We start from the raw sequence: 23463 nt of genomic DNA, 5'->3' as shown, positions 1-23463 counted from the left end.
TAGACGAGCCGTATCCAAAATACTGAAAGATATCTATAGCGGCTCCACAGCCACCGTAGTCCTCCATAAAGAGAGCAACAAATCCCAATAAAGAAGGGTGTCAGGCAGGGAGATACGATCTCCAATGCTATTCACAGCGTTTTACAGGAGGTATTCAGAGACCTGGATTGTGAAGAATTGGGGATAAGAGTTAATGAAGAATACCTTAGTAACTTGCGATTCACTGATGATATGCCTTGCTTAGTAATCAGGGGACCAATTGCAATGCATGCTCACTGACCTGGAGAGGCAAAGCAGAAGGGTGGGTCTAAAAATTAATCTGCAGAAAACTAAAGTAATGTATAACAGTCTCGGAAGAGAACAGCAGTTTACGATAGGTAGTGAGGCACTGGAAGTGGTAAGGGAATACATCTACTTAGGACAGGTAGTGACTGCGGATCCGGATCATGAGACTGAAATAATCAGAATAAGAATGGGCTGGGGTGCATTTGGCAGGCATTCTCAGATCATGAACAGCAGGTTGCCATTATCCCTCAAGAGAAAAGTTTATAACAGCTGTGTCTTACCAGTACTCACGTATGGGGCAGAAACCTGGAGGCTTACGAAAAGGGTTCTACTTAAATTGAGGACAACGCAACGAGCTATGGAAAGAAGAATGATAGGTGTAACGTTAAGGGATAAGAAAAGAGCAGATTGGGTGAGGGAACAAACGCCAGTTAATGATATCTTAGTTGAAATCAAGAAAAAGAAATGGGCAAGGGCAGGACACGTAATGAGGAGGGAAGATAACCGATGGTCATTAAGAGTTACAGAATGGATTCCAAGGGAAGGGAAGCGTAGCAGAGGGCGGCAGAAAGTTAGGTGGGCGGATGAGATTAGAAGTTTGCAGGGACAACATGGCCACCATTAGTACATGACCGGGGTAGTTGGAGAAGTATGGGAGAGGCCTTTGCCCTATGGTGGGCGTAACCAGGCTGACGATGATGATTTACTTGCATAATGATTGCACTCGCGTAATGATCGCACCTCTGAATTTTGTCGTCAAAATTGGATTTTTTTCTTTTCCCGTGTAATGATCGCACCCCAAACTTGCCACAGCGATATGTTGTGTGCCAAGTCTAGCTAATGATGATTGCACTTACCATCTGTCGAAGGCTGTTGAATGCTATGCGAACGACTCTTCAAACATACCAAGTGTTCTGCACGCACCGAACATTCTTAAGCAGATGCCCCATTTCATTCCTTTCATCACTTTCCGCACTTCCATGAAAAAAAAAGCTACAACCAAACTTGCCTTGGCTTTATTATTTGTAGGCTTTATAAAGGTTGTAGTCAACAACAACAAAAAAGGCGCTTTTCGATTGTTCTCGTCTGCACTCGTGGGCATGCAAGAAATCGCGAGCGGCAACGATAGTAGCCACATTTACACTGATGCGTTAGAAGTGTACCCTCCACCAGCCGCCATTTTTGTTTTAGTGTCCCGCACTGTTAAGCCGCAGCTGCCTATTTTTGACCTCTTGTTATCCCGCAGCAAATGCTGAATGAAAAAAAATGTTTTCTTTTCGCGGGAAATTTAATCTGCCTAATGATCGCACCCCTGAATTCGCACCAATTTTTGGCCAAAAAAGTGTGATCATTATGCGAGTAAATACGGTACTTAGTTTTCAAATAGAATACGAATATCAAAGCTGTAATATTCGATAATATTCGAAATTTCCTAATATTCGCACACCCCTTACAGAAAGCTATCGTGACTAATGGCAGATAAAGTGGCTTGTTTCGAGAAGTGTAGGAGGGGTCGGTCGACCAGCCCACACGAGAGCAATGGAACTGAACATGCACCTAGTAATACCAGCGTCTTCATAAAGCGGAAGACCATAGACTGAAATTAAGATGTGCCTCATACAACACTCTGGGAACCTAGATTCCTTTCCCACCTAATGCCCAACAGTGGCCGAGAGCCATCCCCTTCCTTAAAATTAAGGCCTTGTTCATTCAATATGTGCTGTTCAGGTTTCAAAGAAAAAATGCCTTATGTAGCACATATGGTGGATTGTGTTCCTCAAGAATATCCGCAATGATGTGTGCCAGTATTCTGTAACCATTCTCGATGCAGAGGAATGGTGTCTGTTTGAGACAACCATTCAGAATTGTCATCGTTGACTGCTACAAAATCTGCTTCAAAATGCTCTTGGCTATTCCCACCACTGTGTCTTGGACTCTTTCACTATCCTAATACCACTAATACCCCTGACATACGGGCACTCTAAAGGCCTTTAGGTAAGGGGACATCTACCGGAAAGGCGTTCAAGTGCAGTGACACATGACAAAGGAGTATCTTCTTTACGGCAAAGTTCCTTTTTGGGAAAGGAGATCGCGCAACTACTTTTCGAGCGGAAAAGGAGTTGCAAACAACGACGACATTGCCGGAATTCAACATGGCGGCACTAGCGACGTTATGAGAGCGTTTGAGAGTATAGCTAGAGGAAATCTTCACTATTCGACTAATTGTATTACCGCTAACAATTAAAACATTTTGGCAAGGTAAAAAAAATACCTATGGGCACCGTAGTTGTGTGGCAGGTTTCCTTCTATTGACGAGTTGTGCACGCTGTGTGCGAGAGTAACTCCTTTTCCGCTCGAAAAGTAGTTGCGCGATCTCCTTTCCCGCAAAGTAACTTTGCCGTAAAGGAGATACTCCTTTGTCGTGTGTCACTGCACTTGAACGCCTTTCCGGTAGATGTCCCCTTACCTAAAGGACTTTAGAGTGCCCGTGTGTCAGGGGTATAAGACTGATACAGTCGTTGGGATCACAAATGGGCTCATTGGGGTCACATGCGTGCATGCTTACCAATCATGGACCAATTATCCGGTGAGGGCCAATTTCGGGAGCAAAATTACGGAAGTATTGGCCAATACAAATGTAAGGACGCTACCTGGAACATTTGGGCTCGGTTAAATTAACTCAAGTCAAATTAACGGAAGTCTGCTGTATTATACTTAAAGGGACATTGAAACGATTTTCATGATTGTGTACAAATGTACTGAGTTGAAACGGTAGGTATTTCTGATCGTTAAGAGACAGATATAAGTGCTCAGCATAAGGCATGTAAATTATTATGTCTTAAAAATTTGGAGGACGCTTAAGCTTCGCCTTTAAGAGTGGAACATGATAGCATTCAAAGATCCCTGACTGCTTCTCTTGCTTCCTGGCAACTGCAGCTTATGTAACCGTAACGTTTACCATGAAACGCTGGTGACAGACACTATGCACGAAGGTGAGCGGGCGACCTTTCTGGTAGAAACGCAGCCTCTTGCATGGGCTGTGGATGCACGGAGGCGAGCGCCATCTGGATGGTGTTGTTGCAAGGAACAGAGCGCAGCCGGCCGCTCTGTGAATGGTAGAAATTCTGGAAAAGGGGTTTACGTTAGAGTTTCCATGTAGCAGAATTATGCTTTCTGGTATATTCAAATTATAATCTGATGCTGTCATGTCTGTAGGTTGTGTGAGGTTGTACTTCACAATTTTTCTGATCCATCGTACTTTGAGGAATTTCATTAGTTCAGTAATGCCTCTGCGCCACGTGGAGAGCTGCGTGGTTGTGGTTCAGAATGATTTTTCGCTAAATGACGTCTGACGCAAGATGCTGACACTGGACTTTATGCGACACAGGGCCCTTAACGCTACCACATTAAAGTGAACAGAAAAGGACATAAAGTAAATGCATGCAGCCTTGTGTGTTGCAGGTACTATAGCACCTGATGTTTGCATTTTCTCATCTATCACAGCTGTGCTATTGGTAAGAGTGGTATGTCTATTATACTTGAAAACTAATTTACCACTCTATGCTTACTTTATTTCTGTGTTTTAATAATTGATGAAATTTGTCCTTTACTTTTTCTCACCAAATCAAGGGTGGCAGCATTTGGTGCCTTGCTGTCAATGAAGATGAGACGCTTGCGGTGAGTTGTGATCCAGTGGTGCTTCCTTTGTGTTTCTCAGTGTGTTGCTCATGTGTGTTTCGCAAAACATGAAAGTCATTGTGTGTACAGCTTAGTCCTCTGTTGCGCCATTTACACCCTTAAATGGCGCCATTTACACTATTTTCAGGGTGTCTACCAATCGGGAAAACCGGGAATTCTCAGAGATTTTGCTGTCTGGAAATATACTAAGGGAAAGCTAAGAGAATTTGTGCTTCTATCGGGGAAAATTAGCTGTAATTTTGTCGAAAGGGAGCGAAAGTCGTGGTAACGCTGGCTCGAGTAACAGAGGAATCGTAACGAATCGTCTTTGACGCCGTGTCGACGTCTGAATAAGTTGCCATTGTTTTTGGCAGAACGCGCACGTGGATTTCTACCAAACGACGTGCTAAGCATGCCGATGCTGCTCTTTACAGTCAACGACCGGCGTTCCGGGCGTCCGATAGTTCGGATGGCTTCCAGACGGCTTCGCCGCACTACCAAGTACCCCATAGGGCCAGTGCATAAGAACGTCTAAAATTTCGAACGCAAGAACCCTTCGCCGTCCGATTGTACGGAATTTTTGCCGTGACCGCAGGTCTGAAACGGCATTAACCAAAGCCGCCACCTTTGATTTTGATTACCTCGCCGCTTCGAACGGGCACTCGCACGCAGATCCGCTGACAGCCGTAGCCACCACCGCGGCAATGCTAGGCCTGGCTGCTTCAACGTTCGCTATTAAGCCTCTTGCTATTCGGTGCCTGATTTTTCATTGAAAGGATTCGCCGCTGTCAGCAATGGCTCCGACTCCGCCTTTCTGGTCCTCGCGATTGGCTTCGAAGCTCGGAAAGCAGGGCGCGTTGCACAATGCCGGTTCCCGAAAGTCAGCTTCGCCTCGGTACAACAGTGTGACGCGGTGAAGCATAACAAGCATGGGAAGGGGCAATTGTCATTTTTATTTATTTATTTAATGATACTGCAATCATAGGAAGGGATTTTCGCAGGGTGGGCGTACAGATACAAGCACTGGTCAAATATTTACAAAAGAAGCCAGAAAAAAATAAAGGCCGCAAATGATTAGCGAACAAACAAAAAGAATCAGCATTTGAGAGAAAAAAGTTCAATGATGGCAGTGCAGCATAGGAGTAGACATAGCAGCACTGTAAGGTTTATGGCATATCTTAATTATTCGGGAACATATAAAATATTGAGTAATACAGTAATACAAAATGTAAGAGGCATAAAGTTGATAACAATAAGAAATTAGTAACTATATGGGCAGCAGGGAATGAATACAACAGAAAATAGATGTTAATGGACACTGAGGCTTCTGGTGAATGACGTGAGTGATTGCTGTAGTACTTGATCGTGAGTAAGTCATTTCTGTTCCGTTACTGTTCTGGGAAAAAATGAATATTTAAAGCAGTTATTACGCTGACCAACAGAGGTGATTGTGAGATTATGACGTCTTGTAGTGTAACCTGAAGAGAATGATATTAGTCCGTCAGTATTAATCTTAAAATGACCTTTGATTAATTGGTATAAGAACTTAAGTTGGGAAATGCGATTTCTTTTGGATACAGATATCAAACCAGCCCTATTTAACAGATCAGTTACTGATGTGCATCCATAATTTTGTAAAGAAAACGAACTGCTTTCTTTTGTACTTTTTCAATTTTATTAATGTTCGTTTTAGTAAATGGATCCCAAATTATCACCGCATAATCTAACATTGGAAGGACAACCGATTTGTTAGCTAGAGCCGGACTCTGAGTGTGGAGAGTTTTAGCGCTCGCCTAAGAAAAAAAAAGTTTACGGTTAGCATTGCTTATAACTTGAATGTGTTTAGTCCAGTCAAGGTCATTAGTAATCCATAATCCTAGATATTTGTATTGTGCAACTTCGGAAAGGATATTGTTAGCAAAAGAATATTGGAATATGAGGGGATTTTTCTTGCGGATTATTCTCATGTAAACGGTTTTTTTGAAAATTTATTGGCATCTACCAGGCATCACACCATTCAGTAATCTTTTGGAAATCCTCGCTCAGTGTTGTTTCATCTGCTATTGTTTTAATTTCTGAGTAGAGCACGCAATCATCAGCATATAATTTAATATGAACTGGAATGTATTTTATGATGTCGTTTATATAAATGATGAATAGAAGTGGCCCAAGCACCGAACCCTGAGGGACGCCAGAGTCAACAGAAAGAGACTGAGATGAATGATCACGAAAAGTGACATATTGTTGACGGTTACTCAAGTAAGCTGAAATCCAATTAGTAACCTTTTTATTTTTTATTGTGCTAATAGTTTTGGAAAGCAGCTTTTTGTGAGAAACTTTTATCAAATGCTTTTGCAAAATCCATAAATATGGCATCTGTTGGGTTCCCATTATTAATAGAGTTAGCAAAGTCATGTATAGTTTGGACTAATTGAGTGCAAGTAGAATAGCCTTTCCGGAATCCGTGCTGAAGATTTGTAGTAAAATCATGTTTTTCAAGAAAATCAGAGATGTGAGTATGTATTATGTGCTCCGTAATTTTGCAAGTTGTCGATGTTAGTGAGATTGGTCTATAATTATTGATGCACTATTTTTTACTGTTTTTATGTACTGGTTGAACTCTGGCCATCCTCCAGTCTTTCAGAACCTGTCCTTCATTTAGAGATCTTGACAATAATATAAACAAGCACTTGGCTACCCATTCTGCATACCTAGTTAGGTATGCATTTGGTATGTTATCGGGCCCGGGAAACTTCTTGGTATTGAGATTCAAAAGCATTTTAATAATACCTTACTCGCTGATAACAAGATCATGCATCGGAGGTAAACATGTTTTGAAAGTGGGCAGTATGCCATTATCATTAGTGAAAACAAATTTGAAGTGTTCATTAAAAGCAGATGATATTTCTTTTTCGTTATGGGTTGGAGTTCCGTTGACTTCAAACGCATGAGAATCTCTGGATACTAGAGAGATTGTACGCCAGAATTTTTCCGGTAAAGTTGAAATGAAGTTAAGCAACAAGTTGCCAAAATAATTTTCTTTATCGAGTGCTATCTGACTTTTATATTGAACAGTAAGAACGGAAATTTTTTCTTGCAGACACCTAGGACGGTTAACTGCTTGCTTTCTCTTTTTCAATCATTTTAATTTTCTGTGCATCTGTATTGAAGTACGAGAAATCCAGGGATTCTCACATTTTACCTTTTTAATAATGCTTGGCACAAAACGTTCAATACACATCAATACGGGATCCTTGAAGGAAATCCACAAATCATCTACATTTGCTGTTGACTTTGAAAAACTATCAAAATGAAAGGCTAAGACATCGATTATCGATGTGTCATCTGCACATGAGAAGTTAAGAGTGTTTTCGATTTCTGTCGATAGCAGTGTCAGATAAGGTAAGAAGTATGGCCTGGTGATTGGAGATTCCTGTGACAATTTCGCATTTTGATTTAGTACTACAGTAAACCCTCGTTGATTCGAAGTCATCGGGACTGCAAAAGATCTTCGAATTGAGTGGGTTTTCAAATTAACCGAACACACACAAAAAGGCAACCTAGGCAAAAAATTTCGCTGCAGGAATGCACAACCTTTATTTGGCGATCTTTGGATTATTTAAAGTAATCAGAGATGCTGGTTTGCCACGTCCTGCAGTTCGAGGCTTCAAGGGTCACGTTTTCTAGTTGGCAAACTACGTGCAGCATTTAAGAATTTCCATCATGGCACTCAACAAAACTGTGGATAATGTTCAGCGATCCGATAACTTCCCTGAGAGCGGGTGCTCGGGAGGGCTCGTTAGCGTCGTAGTTGTCATCGCACATGGTCGCATTAGTGGTAGCTTCACTCTCCAAGTCTGAGTAGCACATTTGTTGATCATTTTCAAAGTTCAGGTACTCGGTGAAAGCGACTGCACTGGATTTGCTATCCTCTGCGCAGACTGCATTGATGCGGTCACAATACTCGGCTCCTTCTTCGTCAAGTGCGCATGAATAGTCTGAATAGTCAGCACCAGTGTTGACGGTGCTTTCCTTCGAGAAACCAGCGTGCTCAAAATTAAACACCGCATGATCAAAGTGGGTTCCACTTGCTTCCATGCATACACAATAAGACATATGGCCCCGAAGAGGTCGATGGAGTTCTTGCCATTTTCGTAGCAAACGAGCATGTGCTTGAGCAGGTGGTGGCAGTAAATCTTCCTTGTGTGGTGAATGATGCCTTGGTTCATTGGCTGCGAGATTGACATGGTGTTCGGAGGAAGAAATACCATCCCGATAGCTTTCAGGTGTGGGATGTCACCATGAGCCGGACAATTATCAACAACGAAGAGTACATTCCTGCCTGTGGCCACGAACTTGCAGTCAAGCTGCCGAGCGTAATCTTCAGATATTGCACCTGTGACCCAGGCTTTCTTGTTGTGCCGGTAGATAGCTCATTCCTTGGCGGCAGCTGTGCATTTTTAAAGCAGGGAGGCTTCCCACTCTTTCCAACTACGAGTAGCGGTAACTTGTGTTTACCGCACATGTTCTCACCGAACAGAACGGTAATTCTTTCCTTGCCCTGCTTTCGACCCTTGACTGTGGTATCCTTTGCTGCGAACGTTTTTGTGGGCAGCATCTTGTAAAAAAGGGCTGCCTCGTCAAGGTTGTACACATCGTCTGCACCGTACTCGCTAAGCAATGGAGCCAACGTGTGTTTTTTCCAGTTGTCAACGACGCTTTCGTTTGCACTGCCGCTCTCGCCACAGACGGCTACAAAGGTCAAATTATTGTGCTCTTTAAAACGGCTGAACCATCCATTGCTACACTTGAACTCTTCGTGCCCGAGTTGTAGAGCCAAGTCGTTGGCCTTCTCCCGCAGTATCGTTCCATTGACGGGAAGGTGGGCTCCGTTTGCCTTCTGCAGCCAGCAAAGTTAAGCTGATTCCACATCTTGGTATGTGGGAGCCCGTACTCACGACCGCTACGAAGAATATATCTTGCTGTAGGCTTCCAGTACCTTCGACTTGTTCTTCAATATTGTGGACAACGTCGAGAGGCGGCACGCTGTGCCTTTCAGCCAACTCGGGTCTTGGAACACGCGTTCTTACCTGCTTCTTGGATCAAGCAGAACTTCTGTTTCAGCGTTAAAGTATTATACTTTGGCATCTTCACTTACTGGCACTTCTGCACAGTTCAAAAAAAAAATAAACAGCGTTGCACGCACACACGTCGCCGCAGGTGCGAAGAGAGAATGGGCGAATGGCAGCCAGTGGCGGCGGCACGAAACACGTGCCGACGCTACGACTGCAAGGAGCTTGCGGGGTGGGGGACGAAAGCACATGGCAAAAACCAGTATGCCCGCTGTGTTGCAGTGAAGCATGTCTTCTCTGTAGGCGCGCGTTTCGGCGGTGCGTACCGTGGACTGATTTTTGTGCTAGCAGTACTATGAGTCAGGCGCTTCGTCAATAAATAATTGTGATTGTTATGTCGTTTCGTCGGGTTTGCGGTAAAATGGGTATCGTGAATTGCCGCATAGCACCCCAAATCTTCGAATTAACCGGGCTGGCCTAGGTCACTGATATGAATTATCCGGTCAAATTTACATTGAAAAATTTGGGACCACAGAAAACCTTCGAATTATCCGGGATTTCATATTAACCGAGTTTGAATTAATGAGGTTTTACTGTAATAGATCCGCTCACGAAGAAGAGGTCTAGTGTAGCTTTAGAACTGTCGTGTATCTTAGTATACTCGCCAACAACTTGAGATAAATCAAAAGCAAATGCTATATCCAACATAGCATCACCTGTTTTGTCATTATGGTTTACGAGGGACATTGTGGGACAGTCAATATTAGGTAGGTTGAAATCACCAGCAAGAATTATCCGATCACCAGGTTTTATATACGTGTTCATGTAAACTTTTGGATCATCCAAAAGTGACAGGGAAGAGGAAGGGGGCCTGTACATCACGCCTATGATGTACCTGGTTCGACCACAATAAGCTTTACTAAAAATTCACTCAACATTTGACACATCAAGCATCCTGAAAACTCGTAATGATTTTTTGTAAATAATACAGATACCACCACCTCTTCCAATGCAGTCTTTCCGGAGTGCATTGTACCCAGCAGGCACGAATTCGCTGTCAAAAATTTCATCATGTAACCAAGTTTCAGTCAGCGCAGCAATGTCAGAATTGTTAGAAAGAAGAAGCCCCTCAAGCTCGGTTGCCTTATTAATTACACTTCTGCAGTTAACGTTTAGGACTATCAAGGACGTAGTATCGTGTTGTTTCTGTCACTTATTTTTTCTTTTGGTCAATCTGATACGCTCTCTTTTTTCTGTATCCCAGGCATACAGAACACCATCTATGCTTATTTTATCGAAGACCAGCTTTACTTTAGTGCCGTTTGCTCTTTCTTCCGTTGCACTGTCCCACAACAGTTTACGCACCTCACGGACGCGCTTTGAAAAGTCTTCGGACAAAGTCAACGACGAGCCTTTTAGTTTGTGGGATGCATGTAAAATGGACGTTTCTCGATAGTGAATAAATTTTATAATAATTAGCCTAGATTTCCTATTAGATTTACGGCGAAGCCTATGAAGTCTTTCAATACCTGTAAGCGTTATACCTATCTTCTTTGTTATTAGGTCGTCCTTTATTGATTGAAGCCACCACCGCCGCCATTTTTATTATCTCGCCGCCTAGAACAGGCGCTCTCGCATGCATATCCACTGGCAACTGCAGAAACGCTAGGCCTAGCTACTTTGACATTCGCTACCAAGCTTTTTGCTGTTCGGTGCCGTGTTTTTTGTTAAAACAATTTGCCGATGTTAACAATGGCGCCGACTCCGCCTTTGTAATCTTCCCCAATAGCTTCCACGCTCGAAAAGCACGACTAATTGCATAATGCCGGTTCCCGAAAGTCAGCTTTGCCTCAATACAGCAGTGTTACGCGGCGAAGCATACGCTAAGTATTGCGGTGAAGCATACCAAGAGTTGGAAGAGGCAATTGTCATGGGACACATTACAATCACTGGGCTGGATGCTTACATTTCTGTGCAACTTCTCTCTGGCCTTCTGATTGCCTATGTCAATTTTGACATGGTAGGACTTAGATGCAAACTACTTGCTCTTGCCATGCAGGCTTGTGCCAACTTTTGCATTTCATTACCATGTGTGAATGTACCCTTAGCATCTGCTCCTCATAGTGTAGTTAGTGTTTTCATCTATCTTGCTCTGTTAAATTGGGGGGTTTAACATGCTGAAGCTATGCAGTGGGTTATGAGGGAAACTGCAGTGGTGGACTCCAGAATAATTTTGGCGACCTGAGGTTCTTCCTTAAAGGGATACTGAACAAAACTTTTGCCACCGTGATTTTTAGCCCAAATGAAAGCTTTGGTGCTGAAATTTGTTGACACAACCTTGTTTTCAGGCAGAAACTAGCGGAAAAGAATTAATTTAATGCATTTTTCACAAAATACCGTGTCTAGTGGCAGTGCCGTGAATTAGAAGAAGTGACGTTGTCTGTGCCAGATACCAGCGTGCCAGCCATTGCCTGCATCTCTCCACCAGCATGGACAGCGCCGGATGGCAGCGAACGACATCTCAATTGCACACTTGCTCACGACCGCATTCTTGTTTTCGAAAGCGGAGCTTGTGCCCAAGTCTTCAAAATCGCTGTTTGTGTTGTGTGCTGCTTTGTAAGTGAAGCACTTGGCACAACGTAGGAGAATGCCTTTATGCTGCTACGCGCAAGGGTGTGAAAAAAGCATTGTCGGGCGAGACAAGCCGTGTTGTACCTTTTTATTTATTTATTTATTTATTTATTTATTTATTTATTGTACCTTCAAGGCCCAAAGGTGTTGCAGAAGGGAGTAGAACGAAATATAGAACATGTATAGACGACAGGTTATAATAATAATAAAAAAATAAAAAATGCAAATTAACAAAAATATTCTTCAATAGCAGTTCTGAAAGCAGATGTATCGGGTATGTTAACAATTGAGGCCGGCAGATGATTCCATTCATTGGTAGTTTTAGGAATAAATGAATAAAAGAATAGGTTCATGCAGCAATGTGGAAGGCTCAATTTATGGTGATGGTCAGTATGAGATGATATGCGCCTTCAGAGACTTATTCATTTCAGATTGTAGTAACAAGTTTTGTGCAGCAGTGATAAGTGTGCTAACTTCCTACGAGATGAGAGGAGAGGGAGGTTTAAAGTAGCCTTCATAGATGCTACGCTTGATGTCCGAGAATACAGTAAAACCTCGTTAACCGTACCTGCTTAAACAGTAGTTTCGTTTTAAAAGTAGTAAAGTCAAATCCCTGACTCAGCAGCCATTTAACATAATGTGTTTTGTATCCGCATAAACCATACCAGCTTATTGCGTACGTATCACTTAACACGTAATGTTTCCACTTTTCGTCGCGCAAGGATGGCGGTGCGTCGTCTCCATCGGGCAGCCCGGTATAACAACAAGCCTCAGAAATCAGCACAACGGCCTCCAAGCGCCCTGTGCGTTTGCGCGTTAAGCCACATCAACATCAACATCATTTCGGCGCCGTGCCAGAGAGTGTTGTGGCGTCGTGCCATGCAAGTGAGAACTCGTGTCATGCCGAAACTCTGATATAGAAGACACTGGGTGCTTAGCTTAGAAAAAAAATTAGACATCGTTCGTGCTATCGAATGTGACGCGAAAAGTCGGCGCTGGCACGCGATATGGGTCTACTGCTGACTGTCGTGTGTGGCATTTGGAATATGAAGAAGTTGCTTGGCAGCGCTGCTGTGACTGCAAAGAGATTTCGGCTACGAGGTATGAGTTTTCGCCATCGTTGCCTCTGTTGTTGCCGAAGTGTCGCCTAGCGACAGTGATAAGGACGACATGGAAAGCGACAGCTCGGGCGATTCAGGCCCGACAGTGGCAGAAGCTGCGCGTTACGTCAGCCTCATAAATGCAGTCGTTGTGATGAGAACAGCACCTTGCAATGAAAAGGTGCCCCGCCACTTCTGCAACGCTAACGCGCCCACGCGCAGAGAATATGCAACACTAACAAGGAATCTGCAATGCAAGTGTTTGCGGAGAAGAGGGGGCTGGTTGAAAAGCTCGCTCGTAGCTTCAGCAAGTTTGAGGCCGCTGTCGTCACTGCTAGGCCGCCACGGCATCAAATGAAAATAACATGTTTGTCGTGCGAAGTAAATAAATACTGCATGTTTTTCCCCTTTCATCGCACTCTCTCCGAGTTCCGTTTTTAACAGGTAAGTGGGCGATCTCATGCTATTTCGTTCAAGCAGTACTACCGTTTAGTACCTACTTTTTCCGAGCTCCAGCCAACTACGGTTTAACGAGGTTTCACTGTAGTTAATAAGAATGAAACGTGCACTAAGATTTTGTATAGATTCTATTGCATTTTTTAAGCAATCTAGGCCAGGGTCCCAGGCAGAAGAGGCATATTCAAGCTTAGGACGTATTAGTGTTTTGTACAGAAGTAGCTTTAAGTCAGCAGAGGCCATAGAGAAGTTGCGACAGAGGTAACCAAGCATGCAGTTAGCATTGTTAGTGATGTGGTTCATGTGTGTTTGCCATGAAAAATCAGATGTTATGTGGACGGCTAAGTATTTATAGGAAGTGACTTCTTCGAGTCACTTCGATAATTGGATAGGTTAGACGAAGCAGTATTGCGGGAAATCGTCATTAGTTTGCACTTTTGGCTGTTCAGTTGCATTTTCCAAGTTTTGCACCAGTTAGAGCACCAGTTAGATCAGATTGTAATTTTAGAGTGTCAGAATTTGATGATATTACTCTGTAAATGACGCGATTGTCTGCAAATAACCTTATGGAGGACGCTACGCAGTTAGGCAAATCATAAATATAAATGAGAAAAAACAAGGGTCTGAGAACAGAACCTTGCGGAATCCCTGAACTGGCAGGACAAAGTGAACAGTCAAAATTGTTAGCAGAGACAAATTGTGTTCTACTGAATGAAAAGTTTTCAATCCATGAGATAATATTGCAGTCAGTGTTGAGTGTATTTAATTTTAGATAATGTAATTGGTGAGAGACGAGATCAAATGCTTTAGAAAAGGCTAAGAAAATGGTGTCAATGTAAAATTCATTATCCAAACTGGCACAGATGTCATGTGTAAATGAAATAAGGTGAGTATCACAGGAAAACGATTTACGGAACCCATGCTGACAAGATGAAAAGAATGAATTTGTTTCTAGGAAGTTAATGAGATTAGAGTATATTATATGCTCTAGAATTTTGCATGGCACACTTGTTAGAGAAATTGGTCTGTAATTTAAAGGTGAATGCATGTCGCCAGACTTAATTAACGGAACCATCTTGCCGACTTTAAAATCCTTTGGTAATGAGCACGACAGAATACACTGCGAAAAGATGTTGCACAAAATTATAGAATACACTTTGGTATTTTTCAAAAACTTTGAATTAATGTCATCAATTCCTGACGATGACAAATCTTTTAATTTACTAATGAAGTTCAAGACACCATCGTAATCAATTAACAAGGGTTCCATCTGAGGAAAATTCATCTTAACAACTTCAGGTGGAGAAGTACAGGGCAACACGTTATTCAAAAATGATTTAGAAAACATTTCATTGAGTACAGAACAACATTCTTCGTGCGGAAGAACAGCACCATCTACATCAGTTAACGATATTGTGTTACATTCGGAACCCTTGACAACTGTCCAAAATTTTTTAGTATTTTCAGTCAGCAGAGGTGGAAGTGTATTGTAAAAGAAAATGCATTTAGCTTCTTTGACTGCGTTTTTAAACAGTGAAGCTACCTGCTGATATGCGCGCCAGCTATCGGTTGTATTCCGTTTTTTAGCTTGGCAAAACAGCCGCTTCTTCCTGTTCAAGATACGTTTTAGAGATGCATTAAACCATGCTGATCGATAGTTACACTGAATAACTCGGAGAGGTATGTACTTTTGTACTAATTGCCTAACTTTATTTTTAAAGAGCGACCAGTTCTGTTCAATGCTCCGAGTGTAAAAGTCCGGCATATATTCTTCTGCAAAAGCTTCAAGTTGACGCGTAGTCGGCTTTACTGTAGTCCCAAATGTATTTTTGTTTGCTATTGGGACGGTTAACTTTTTCTTTAAGCTGGAAATGAATAAAACAATGATCGCTACGCCCTGGCAAAATACTTCAAGAATTAACAAGATCGGGAGCGTTAGTCTAAACTAAGTCGAGGATGTTAGCACGGGTTGCTGTAGTTCGAGTTGGTTGAGTAATCAGCTGAGTAAGATGGAAATCAAAACAAATCGAGAAATGCCTTGCTATCACTGAATGAGCTGGATACAGTTGGTACAAGATAGGACCAGTTTCATCATCATCAGCCTGTTTTATGTCCACTGCAGGACGAAGGCCTCTCCCTGCGATCTCCAATTACCCCTGTCCTGCACCAACCGATTCCAACTAGCACCCGCAAATTTCCTAATTTCATCGCTCCACCTAGTGTTCTGTTGTCCTCGATTGCGTTTCTCTTCTCTTGGTACCCATTCTGTAACCCTAATGGTTCAACGGTGACCTGAATTGAAATCCCCCATTAAGAAAATTGGTGAGTGTGGAGACCTTGTTACGATGTTGTTAAGCAGGTCATGAAGTTCTGTGCAAAACGTAGAGGAAGCGCTTGGTGGCCTGTAACATATCCTTTGAAGCTCCGGCAGAGCCGAAGCTTCGAAGGATATGGTATGGTATAGATATGGAAGGAATGCCCTTATGAATTTCTCACGGGCAAGCCAGCACATTGAGCCGGTTTGCGAAAGTTAGTTTTGCCCTAGTACAATAGTGTCATGCGGTGAAGCATACTAAATGTATTGCGGTGAAGCATACCAAGTAGCGTAAGGGGTCATTTTTATGGGACACATTATGTTGAGACAAAGCGCAAAAAAAAAAAGAACATGAGAACAAGAGAAGGAAACGAAGACGCAGTGCTAATTATGTAGTGCCAACTAGCCCACCAATCTGTTCTCTTTAACACATTATGTATTCCCTAATTATACATGCATGCACCCGTCATCTCCTGTCAAAGTAGGAGCACCGATATGCCTAATAAGTGTACTGGCAGGCCTTCAGAACTTTTTCGGATGAGCCTTTGGTGATTTAAACCCATAAGGGCAATAAAAGACATGTGTTCTTTTTTTCGAACTGCCCGATTTTTCAGACGTTTTCGCGGCCCCTAGGGCGTTTGAAAAATCGGACATTGTCTGTACAACTGACCAAGACGATGCTTCAAATGGTCTGTGAGGCAAACACGTGGCGGAAGGAGGATGGGAACACAAAGGACCTTCACATTGAGGAATGAACAGGAGAGGAAGCATGCCATCGCTTCTTTCAAGGAGCTTGAGCACAAAAAACAAAGTGGTCGTTGACGCCAAGATGCAGGTGACCATCATCCAAACCAAATAAACACTTAAAAGCAGTGAAACGCAACAATGAGGCTTTGTACGCGAGCTGACAGTATGTCAGGACAGTTGAGGTTGACTTTCGAGCTGCTGAGAGATAATCTCACTTGTTTACAAAGTTCGGGCCTCATACCAATGAGCTTGCTATAAGTTGATAGAAACAGCTCATATTTGAAAATAGTTGCTTCTGTATGCATTTCCTTTTTATTTTTATTTGAGAATACGCGACTCAATTTGCAATGGGTTTTACCATTTTTTTCAAAGATATTTTATTCGCTGTGCATTATACTAACTCCTGCCTTCTGTTTTCCTTTGGAACAAAATAAACGCTGCTTCTTACTATTAAAACTAGATTAAGTCGTTTTTTTTAACATGCTTGCTAGAGAGTGACAGCATTGGGCGACATGGTGTCAGCCCATCTTTACGTAAAACAAATTTCTGGGTCACTCACGGAATCTTGCAGTGGCACTCAGGGAAAACCTGGAAAACTCAGGGAATTTGGAAATGTCAACGTAGTAGACACCTTGTTCTCTCACTTTGAATATTTTTGTTCAGTATCCCTTTAATGTGCACATAAGGCACCTTGCATGAGCGTTTTTGCATTCCACCTTTATTGGAATACTTTTATTGCAGCCAGGAATTGAACCTGCGACCTCGTGCTCTCAGCACAATACGTAGCCACTGAGCCACCACAACTGGCTATCTTGCTCTGTAAACATAAACGACATAGTACTACATGAAAAGATTATGCAAGACCTGGCTGTAAAACAACAAAGCAAGATTTCATATTGCAAAGCAAGAAATGCTGCAAAGAATCGAAGACATCGCTGAGCACTGAATTATCAAGACAAACATGACACCTGTTTTTTCCTTCATATTTCATGCACTCATGATATGAATATTCTTATGTATGAGATGGCATATGCAGTTGAACCTGCTTATAAGGAACTTGATAGTTCTGCAAAAAGTTTTATCAGTAGGTCGTTATATGTGGACTCACCCTGCAAAACACTCAAAAATGAACCACACTAGCTGGCGTCGGCCATTGCAATTTGACACCACTTTGGTCCATAAATAGGATTTTCAGTACCTTCATTTTTGTTCCCAGTACTTTTCTACATCTAACTGCAAGTTTCCGTTAAAAATGTCATCTAAAGAGAGAAATGCAGCGTCCTATCCCCTTTGAAACAGTGCCCATGACCGGTTCCGATCACCTGCCATTTCAAAACTATGAGTGCATCTGCCTTCACTTTTTCTTCTAGAGTGTGATATATTTTACTCTCAGCGGGATGAGTGGATTCTGCATACAATAGTGAAGTGTTCTAGTTAGCTGGGAGCAGAAACTACTGTAGCATGCCAGTACTTTGCAAAGGACTTGCCATTACAGGGGCAGCACCGGCCACACTCATGCTGAGAACCACGAAGTTACATTTTTGTATGTTGCTTGGCCAAAAAAGTTTAAATTTCGAAAGGCAGACTGTCATCATGAGACGCTATCAGTAATAACATAAATGAAACATCGACAAACTGTAACCGCCGATTCTGCACTGCTGTGCACCTAGCTTAGTAGAGCTTCTGCGCTTCGGAACTTCACATGCGCCCTTCATTTACAGCGACTTGGTTTGAAGTGTTAGTCATAGAGAAACAAATTTGTTCGTTGTAAAAGTACACTGCTTTTTAATGTGTTTGTTACATCTTGATGAAGTTTCTATAGGCAGGGTCGGAAAATAGTAAATGCTGTGAAATGGTGGTCGTTTTACTGATAGATCGTTATATCTGGGACCATAAGAAGTGGGTTTGACTGCAGTAATTTTATAAAGTAGCCTTTAAAACAAAAAAAACATAGAATCAGAATAGAAACAGAATGCCTACAAGAAGTATTCTTGAAAGTTCAAAGGCCAATTGTGAGCTTCTTTGGTTGAAATTTCCTTGAAACTATCGTATTTACTCGCATAATAATCGCACTCGCGTAATGATCGTACCCCTGAATTTTGTCATCAAAATTCTGTTTTTTTAATTTCCCGTGCAATGATCGCACCCCGAACTTGCCGCAGCGAAATGTCGTGCGCCAAGTCTAGCTAATAATGATCGCACTTACCATCTGTCGAATGCCATGCGAACGACTCTTCAAGACAAAGCAAGCAGTCTGCACGCACCAAACATTAAGTAGATGCCTCATTTCATTACCTTCATCACTTTCCGCACTTCCATGACTAAAAAAAAAGCTGCAACCAAACTTGCCTTTATTATGTGTAGGCTTTATAATGGTTGCGCTCAACAACAACAAAAAAGGTGCCTTTTGATTTTTCTCATCTGCACTCGTGGGCACGCAACAAATCGCGAGCGGCAACGATAGTAGCCACGTTTACACTGATACGTTAAAAGTGTACCCTAGTCATACGCCGACACTTGTAACAGAGCTAAGGTATTCACCCACCCTTAGCGGAAACGTGCCGTATTAGGATAGTAGTGAAGACAAATGCCACAGTTTCCACAGCATGCCGGCCATGTGTTTCTATGTCACTGGCAGCTAAGCGCGCCCATCTGTTTCTGTCCCCTCAAAGTGGACATGGCTATGTTATTGCTGCGAACTTGCCGATATTAACGATATTATTCATTACTGATACGTAAGAAACAGTTTCAATGCACGTAATGTACTCACGAGAAGAAAAATAGAAAATCGCATTCGGCGCGTTCGGCTTGCTCCGCTGGCCGCCATTTTTGTTTTGGTGCCCCGCAGCAGACGCGGGATGGGGAAATTTAACTCGCGTAATGATCGCACCCCTGATTTAGCTTCAATTTTTCTGAACAAAGAAGTGCGATCATTATGCGAGTAAATACGGTAAGTATCCTTTGCTGTGTTTCTGTGGCAGTAGTACACATTCTTCCCCACGCAACAGAGCATGTACAATCTCACATTACAGGCGTTTAAGTAAGGTACTCTTGTCTACTACAGTGGAACCCTGATTATAAGACTTTCTCGGGATCACGCAAAGACTTCGTACGGGTAAACCTTGATGTAACGAAGTTGGTAAAACCAGCAATTTGCTCTGTTATATTAAAATTTGCTATATTAATTTAGACCTTTTATCAAAATAAATACAGTCACTTATGTATTTTTCTTATACAGAAGGGGCTGCGAAATTCTCCGAATCATTGGGCAATCGGAAAAATCAAATTTGAATGAGAGAGCAAATTCATTTTATTGAAATTTGAGTAGGCGACGAAATATGCAGGTAATGCGCTAGAAAAGCAGATACGCGCCAATCGGCTCCTTCACCAGCATTTCACCATCTATACTGCCCACAAACCTGTAACATACGCCTTCTCTCAACACCGCAATAATCTTCTGCTGGTCCTGCAGAACCAGCTGTTGTTTATTGGCCTGTTTATGATCAACATCCAGCATGTCAGCAGGAAGATTAATGTGGTCATTGTCGCACTGTCCTGTGTCTCCCTCATAAATTCTTGATCTGTGACTAATGACATCGTTGCTGAGGCTCACACATACAATGCTGAACTGCTGCAACTCCTCAAGAACGGCTCTTCACTCAAGCTACAGGAACTTCCTCTCCCTGGGTCAGAAAACACTTTGGACCACGACATATTCACCATACCACCCAGACTTTATGTCCCTCATCACATCACCGTGGCCTCTTCAACTAGCTGCAAAACTTCCTTTCCTTTTGGCATTGAGACACGTCCACCTTGAATCCCTCCCGATTTCGTGGCCCAGCTTCTATGTACCATGACCACCCTCCGTTCATCGCCAGTGGCACATCATTCTAAGCCAACACCCTTTGTTTTCAAGGAGCTCGCAACATGCACGCATGCCTTTCTCTGTGATGACACCATTCAGGCTTCTTCCAGCCACCTTACACCGGACCCTAGCGTGTTGTCCATTGTGTCGAGAAAACATTCACCCTGCGTATCAGAGAAGGACGTCCACATCTCCATCGACTGACTGAAGCCAGCATACATGCTTTCCGATGAACCATCAACACCCAGCGTGCCTCAGGTAGTCCATCAACCCTCGGATATCTCTGCCCTCACTCACCATACATTACCATTCTAGATGCAAGGAGCAGTTCACCGGCTTCTATCAATGCTGAGGTCTCTGTACTCCACTGGGAGCTTATGTGGCAATACATTATCACCACAACTGCACGCATAGCTCTGCCAAAGCCTTCACCGCATCATTGATTTGTCCGACGAGGCACAGCTTCCACACCTGCACATATCACCAGCCTCAATAACAGCAATGGATACACACGAACCTCGTTATAATGAAATGGGATATAATGAAATAATGAATATAGTAAATAAATGAAATTCTCCTTGAAATCCCCATAGAGATACATGTATTTAAAGCCTCATTTTGATGAAGTGAAATTGTCCTGGCGTTGGATATAATGAACTAGGTTCGTCTCCAAAACCAGAAAATAAGCGACTGTTGCGCAGAATATGTGCATTGCTTTCCACGTGGTTCAGCATTTGTTTGCCGTGGCAGTTCTAAACTCCCGCATCCCTGCATCGAATACCTTGTCTATCACTGGTCTTTCTGACCGGCGCACCTGTTCACAAGCAGCAGCTTACTATTGCACTTCTCCACTCACTTCTCTCTGGCGTGTGCCTGGCTGCGTGAGATGTGTGGTGGTATGAAAGATTAGTGTACACTTCTACTGTACGGCACACTGTGCAGGAAGGCACAGCTGGGCATCGAATCCGAGATCTTCCCAGTGCAATCTTGGGGACCACGTGCAAGCCTGCACAAATCGCACCGTACTGTGAGGCTACACGTGTAGGTGCCACAGATTGGTGCATTCACTTCTGTCTTTCTCTAGGGCACACTGCACAGGCAACTGCAGCTGGGCCTGGCCTCAGAAATTTCTCTGGTGCAATCCCAGAGGTCCCGGCCAGACCATGCATTCACTACTCCCTCTCCCTGCAGCGAGCCTCGCAGGCTGGCAGCTAGGTGTGGCTTCCGAGATGGCATTGGCATCGGCATAATCTCGGAGGGCATGAGCCTGCTGAGCAAAGCCAGCACGGTAAAGTTCGCTTGCCTCCTCGATCACACAGCACTGCACTGTGTTGTGTGCCACATGTTGATCGATCATGACAAGCCGAGTGGAAAGCCGACACGAAAGACCATCACAATGGAACAGAAGCCAGCTATCTATAGGCTGTTGCGTATGGTGCTAAGTCGCGTGTTGCACATGCCAAAGATTCTTTTGTTGCTTTATTCAAGGTGCCACGGAAAAGCCACTGTTCACTATACGGACCACTCAACCAGACTTAATGCGTTTTATGCTCATTATTTGTTGAAAGAATAAACCAACATATGCTGGTATTCAGTGTTGAGATCCATCACTTTGTGATCCCAGACATGGTTTTGCACGACAGAGTTGCGAGGGACTTCAGTTTAAACTAGGGCTAATATTCTGCAAGACTCAGAAACCAAAACTGCCAACGAAATAAATGTGAAAAGAAAACAGATCTCTCTGGCTTGGTCGGAAATATTAGAGGCGATCCCAGCACCATGTACTGGGATCTGTTATGTATTGCGATCTGCGCCCACCAGCATGCTAGAGTGTTCTTTTCTCGCCTACACTCTTTAAAAAAATAAAAACAAAGAAAAGGTTGATTATTTACAGACTTTCTTTGAGCCGTGCAACAAAGCTTTCGAGCGCAGCAACATTTGTAAGGAGGTCACCTATGGCGTCATCTTCACAGACGAATCTCCCAATGTTGTCAATGCTGCAAACATGCTGTAAGCATAGGCATAGCAGCATCCATGGTTTTGGCCTCGTCAGAGGTCTTAGCTGGCAGTGTCGACATAAGACCTCGTACGTCCTGTTTTGTAGGCGGGGTTTTAACAGTGCTTACGCCTGTGTGCTACGTCGTCTGCTGCACTGCTTCTTCACACCTGCATATCTGCACTAAGTCTGCACCACCAGTAAAGAGGGTGCAGAAAAATCATGAACTAGCCCTGCCCCTTTCCTGCACCCTTTGAAATGAACGGCATGGTTGAGTCAGTGCTATTGCTGCACGCTGAAATGAATGGGAGGGTGCAGCCGCTTTTGAACTGGCTCAGGTGGTGCAGGCGAACAGAACAGACCTACGCCCCTTCTTTTGACATTTGTAGCGTGTGTGGACAGTCTTTGCTCGCATATTTGGGCAAACCACAGCAAAAACAGCAAGACGACAATACATGCAGTTCAGCATACACCTTGTGCACATTAGACACACCACTTTCCGAAGAATGTGCGAGTGCTACCCTTCTAGTAGGCAGTCTGCATGGCGAGAACCTTCTCGACTGCTCTCTGGAATATTAGTTTCTTGTACTTGGTGAACAAGAGTTGCTGATTCGCTTCGTGTTCGAGGCTGCATACAAATCGGTCATGAAGGGATTGGGCAAGAAAACTTCCGAAGTCGCAAGTTGGTGCTAACCTCTTGTGCTTGCTGATGAGATTAGCCACACATTCATTGTCTATTTGACAGCATTTGTAAAACTTGGTCCCCTCAGCGTTGACGGGCTGCTGCGTAGCCAAGGGAGTCCAAAGTAGCTCTTTCAGTCCCTCAAATGTCTTGGCTGACGGCAGCTGCGGTGCTGCTAGTGACTAACAGTGCGTAGGTCTTTGGACCGATAAGGCTTATTAGAAAGGCAATACAGCTCATCATCCTCGGCAATTCAGTTGACGCTTGGGTAAGGAGACAGTCTTTCTTCATATAGGGACCGATTGCTTGTGGCCTCGTCGAACAGCTCAGTGTGCCCAGGTGGCCCGTGCTGGTGCAAGCTGGTTCGTCGCCTTCTGCTGCACTTTTGGTCTAGTCTAGTTAAATGGTTTCCGTTGACACTGGGACTCTGCATCGCTGGATTACAACATTGAACAGTCTTGGTTCACAAGGAGGCACCAAAAGTTATAGACAATGTCATGTCACCTGTACGGACTGAGACAAGAGCTCATTCTTATTGGCACTATGTTGTGTCTTTCTTGAAGCAGGGGAGCCAGGCAGACATGCTAGTATGAGAAATAGAAACTAGGTTTATTTTTACTGTCTGCATCTGAGG

General features: G+C 43.3%; 1 protein-coding gene across 4 annotated transcripts in view; it reads left to right on the top strand.

The window, feature by feature from the left end:
* The window catches only part of LOC126518492 (tRNA (34-2'-O)-methyltransferase regulator WDR6), a 255301-nt gene that overhangs the window by 93375 nt on the left and 138463 nt on the right, over positions 1–23463 (top strand). For all 4 annotated transcript variants that reach the window (XR_007596414.3, XM_055064865.2, XM_050168279.3 and 1 more), the window contains exon 8: positions 3916–3963. Coding sequence is in view for 3 of the 4 variants with exons in the window: in XM_055064865.2 (XP_054920840.1) it covers positions 3916–3963 (48 nt within the window). In the remaining variant the exon portion in view is untranslated. The remainder of the gene's footprint in view (positions 1–3915; positions 3964–23463) is intronic.

The sequence above is a fragment of the Dermacentor andersoni genome, chromosome 1 (genome assembly GCF_023375885.2).
Source record: "Dermacentor andersoni chromosome 1, qqDerAnde1_hic_scaffold, whole genome shotgun sequence".
NCBI lineage: Eukaryota > Metazoa > Arthropoda > Arachnida > Ixodida > Ixodidae > Dermacentor > Dermacentor andersoni.
The sequence above is the reverse complement of the archived record's forward strand: the minus strand, read 5'-3'. Positions and strand labels throughout refer to the sequence as shown.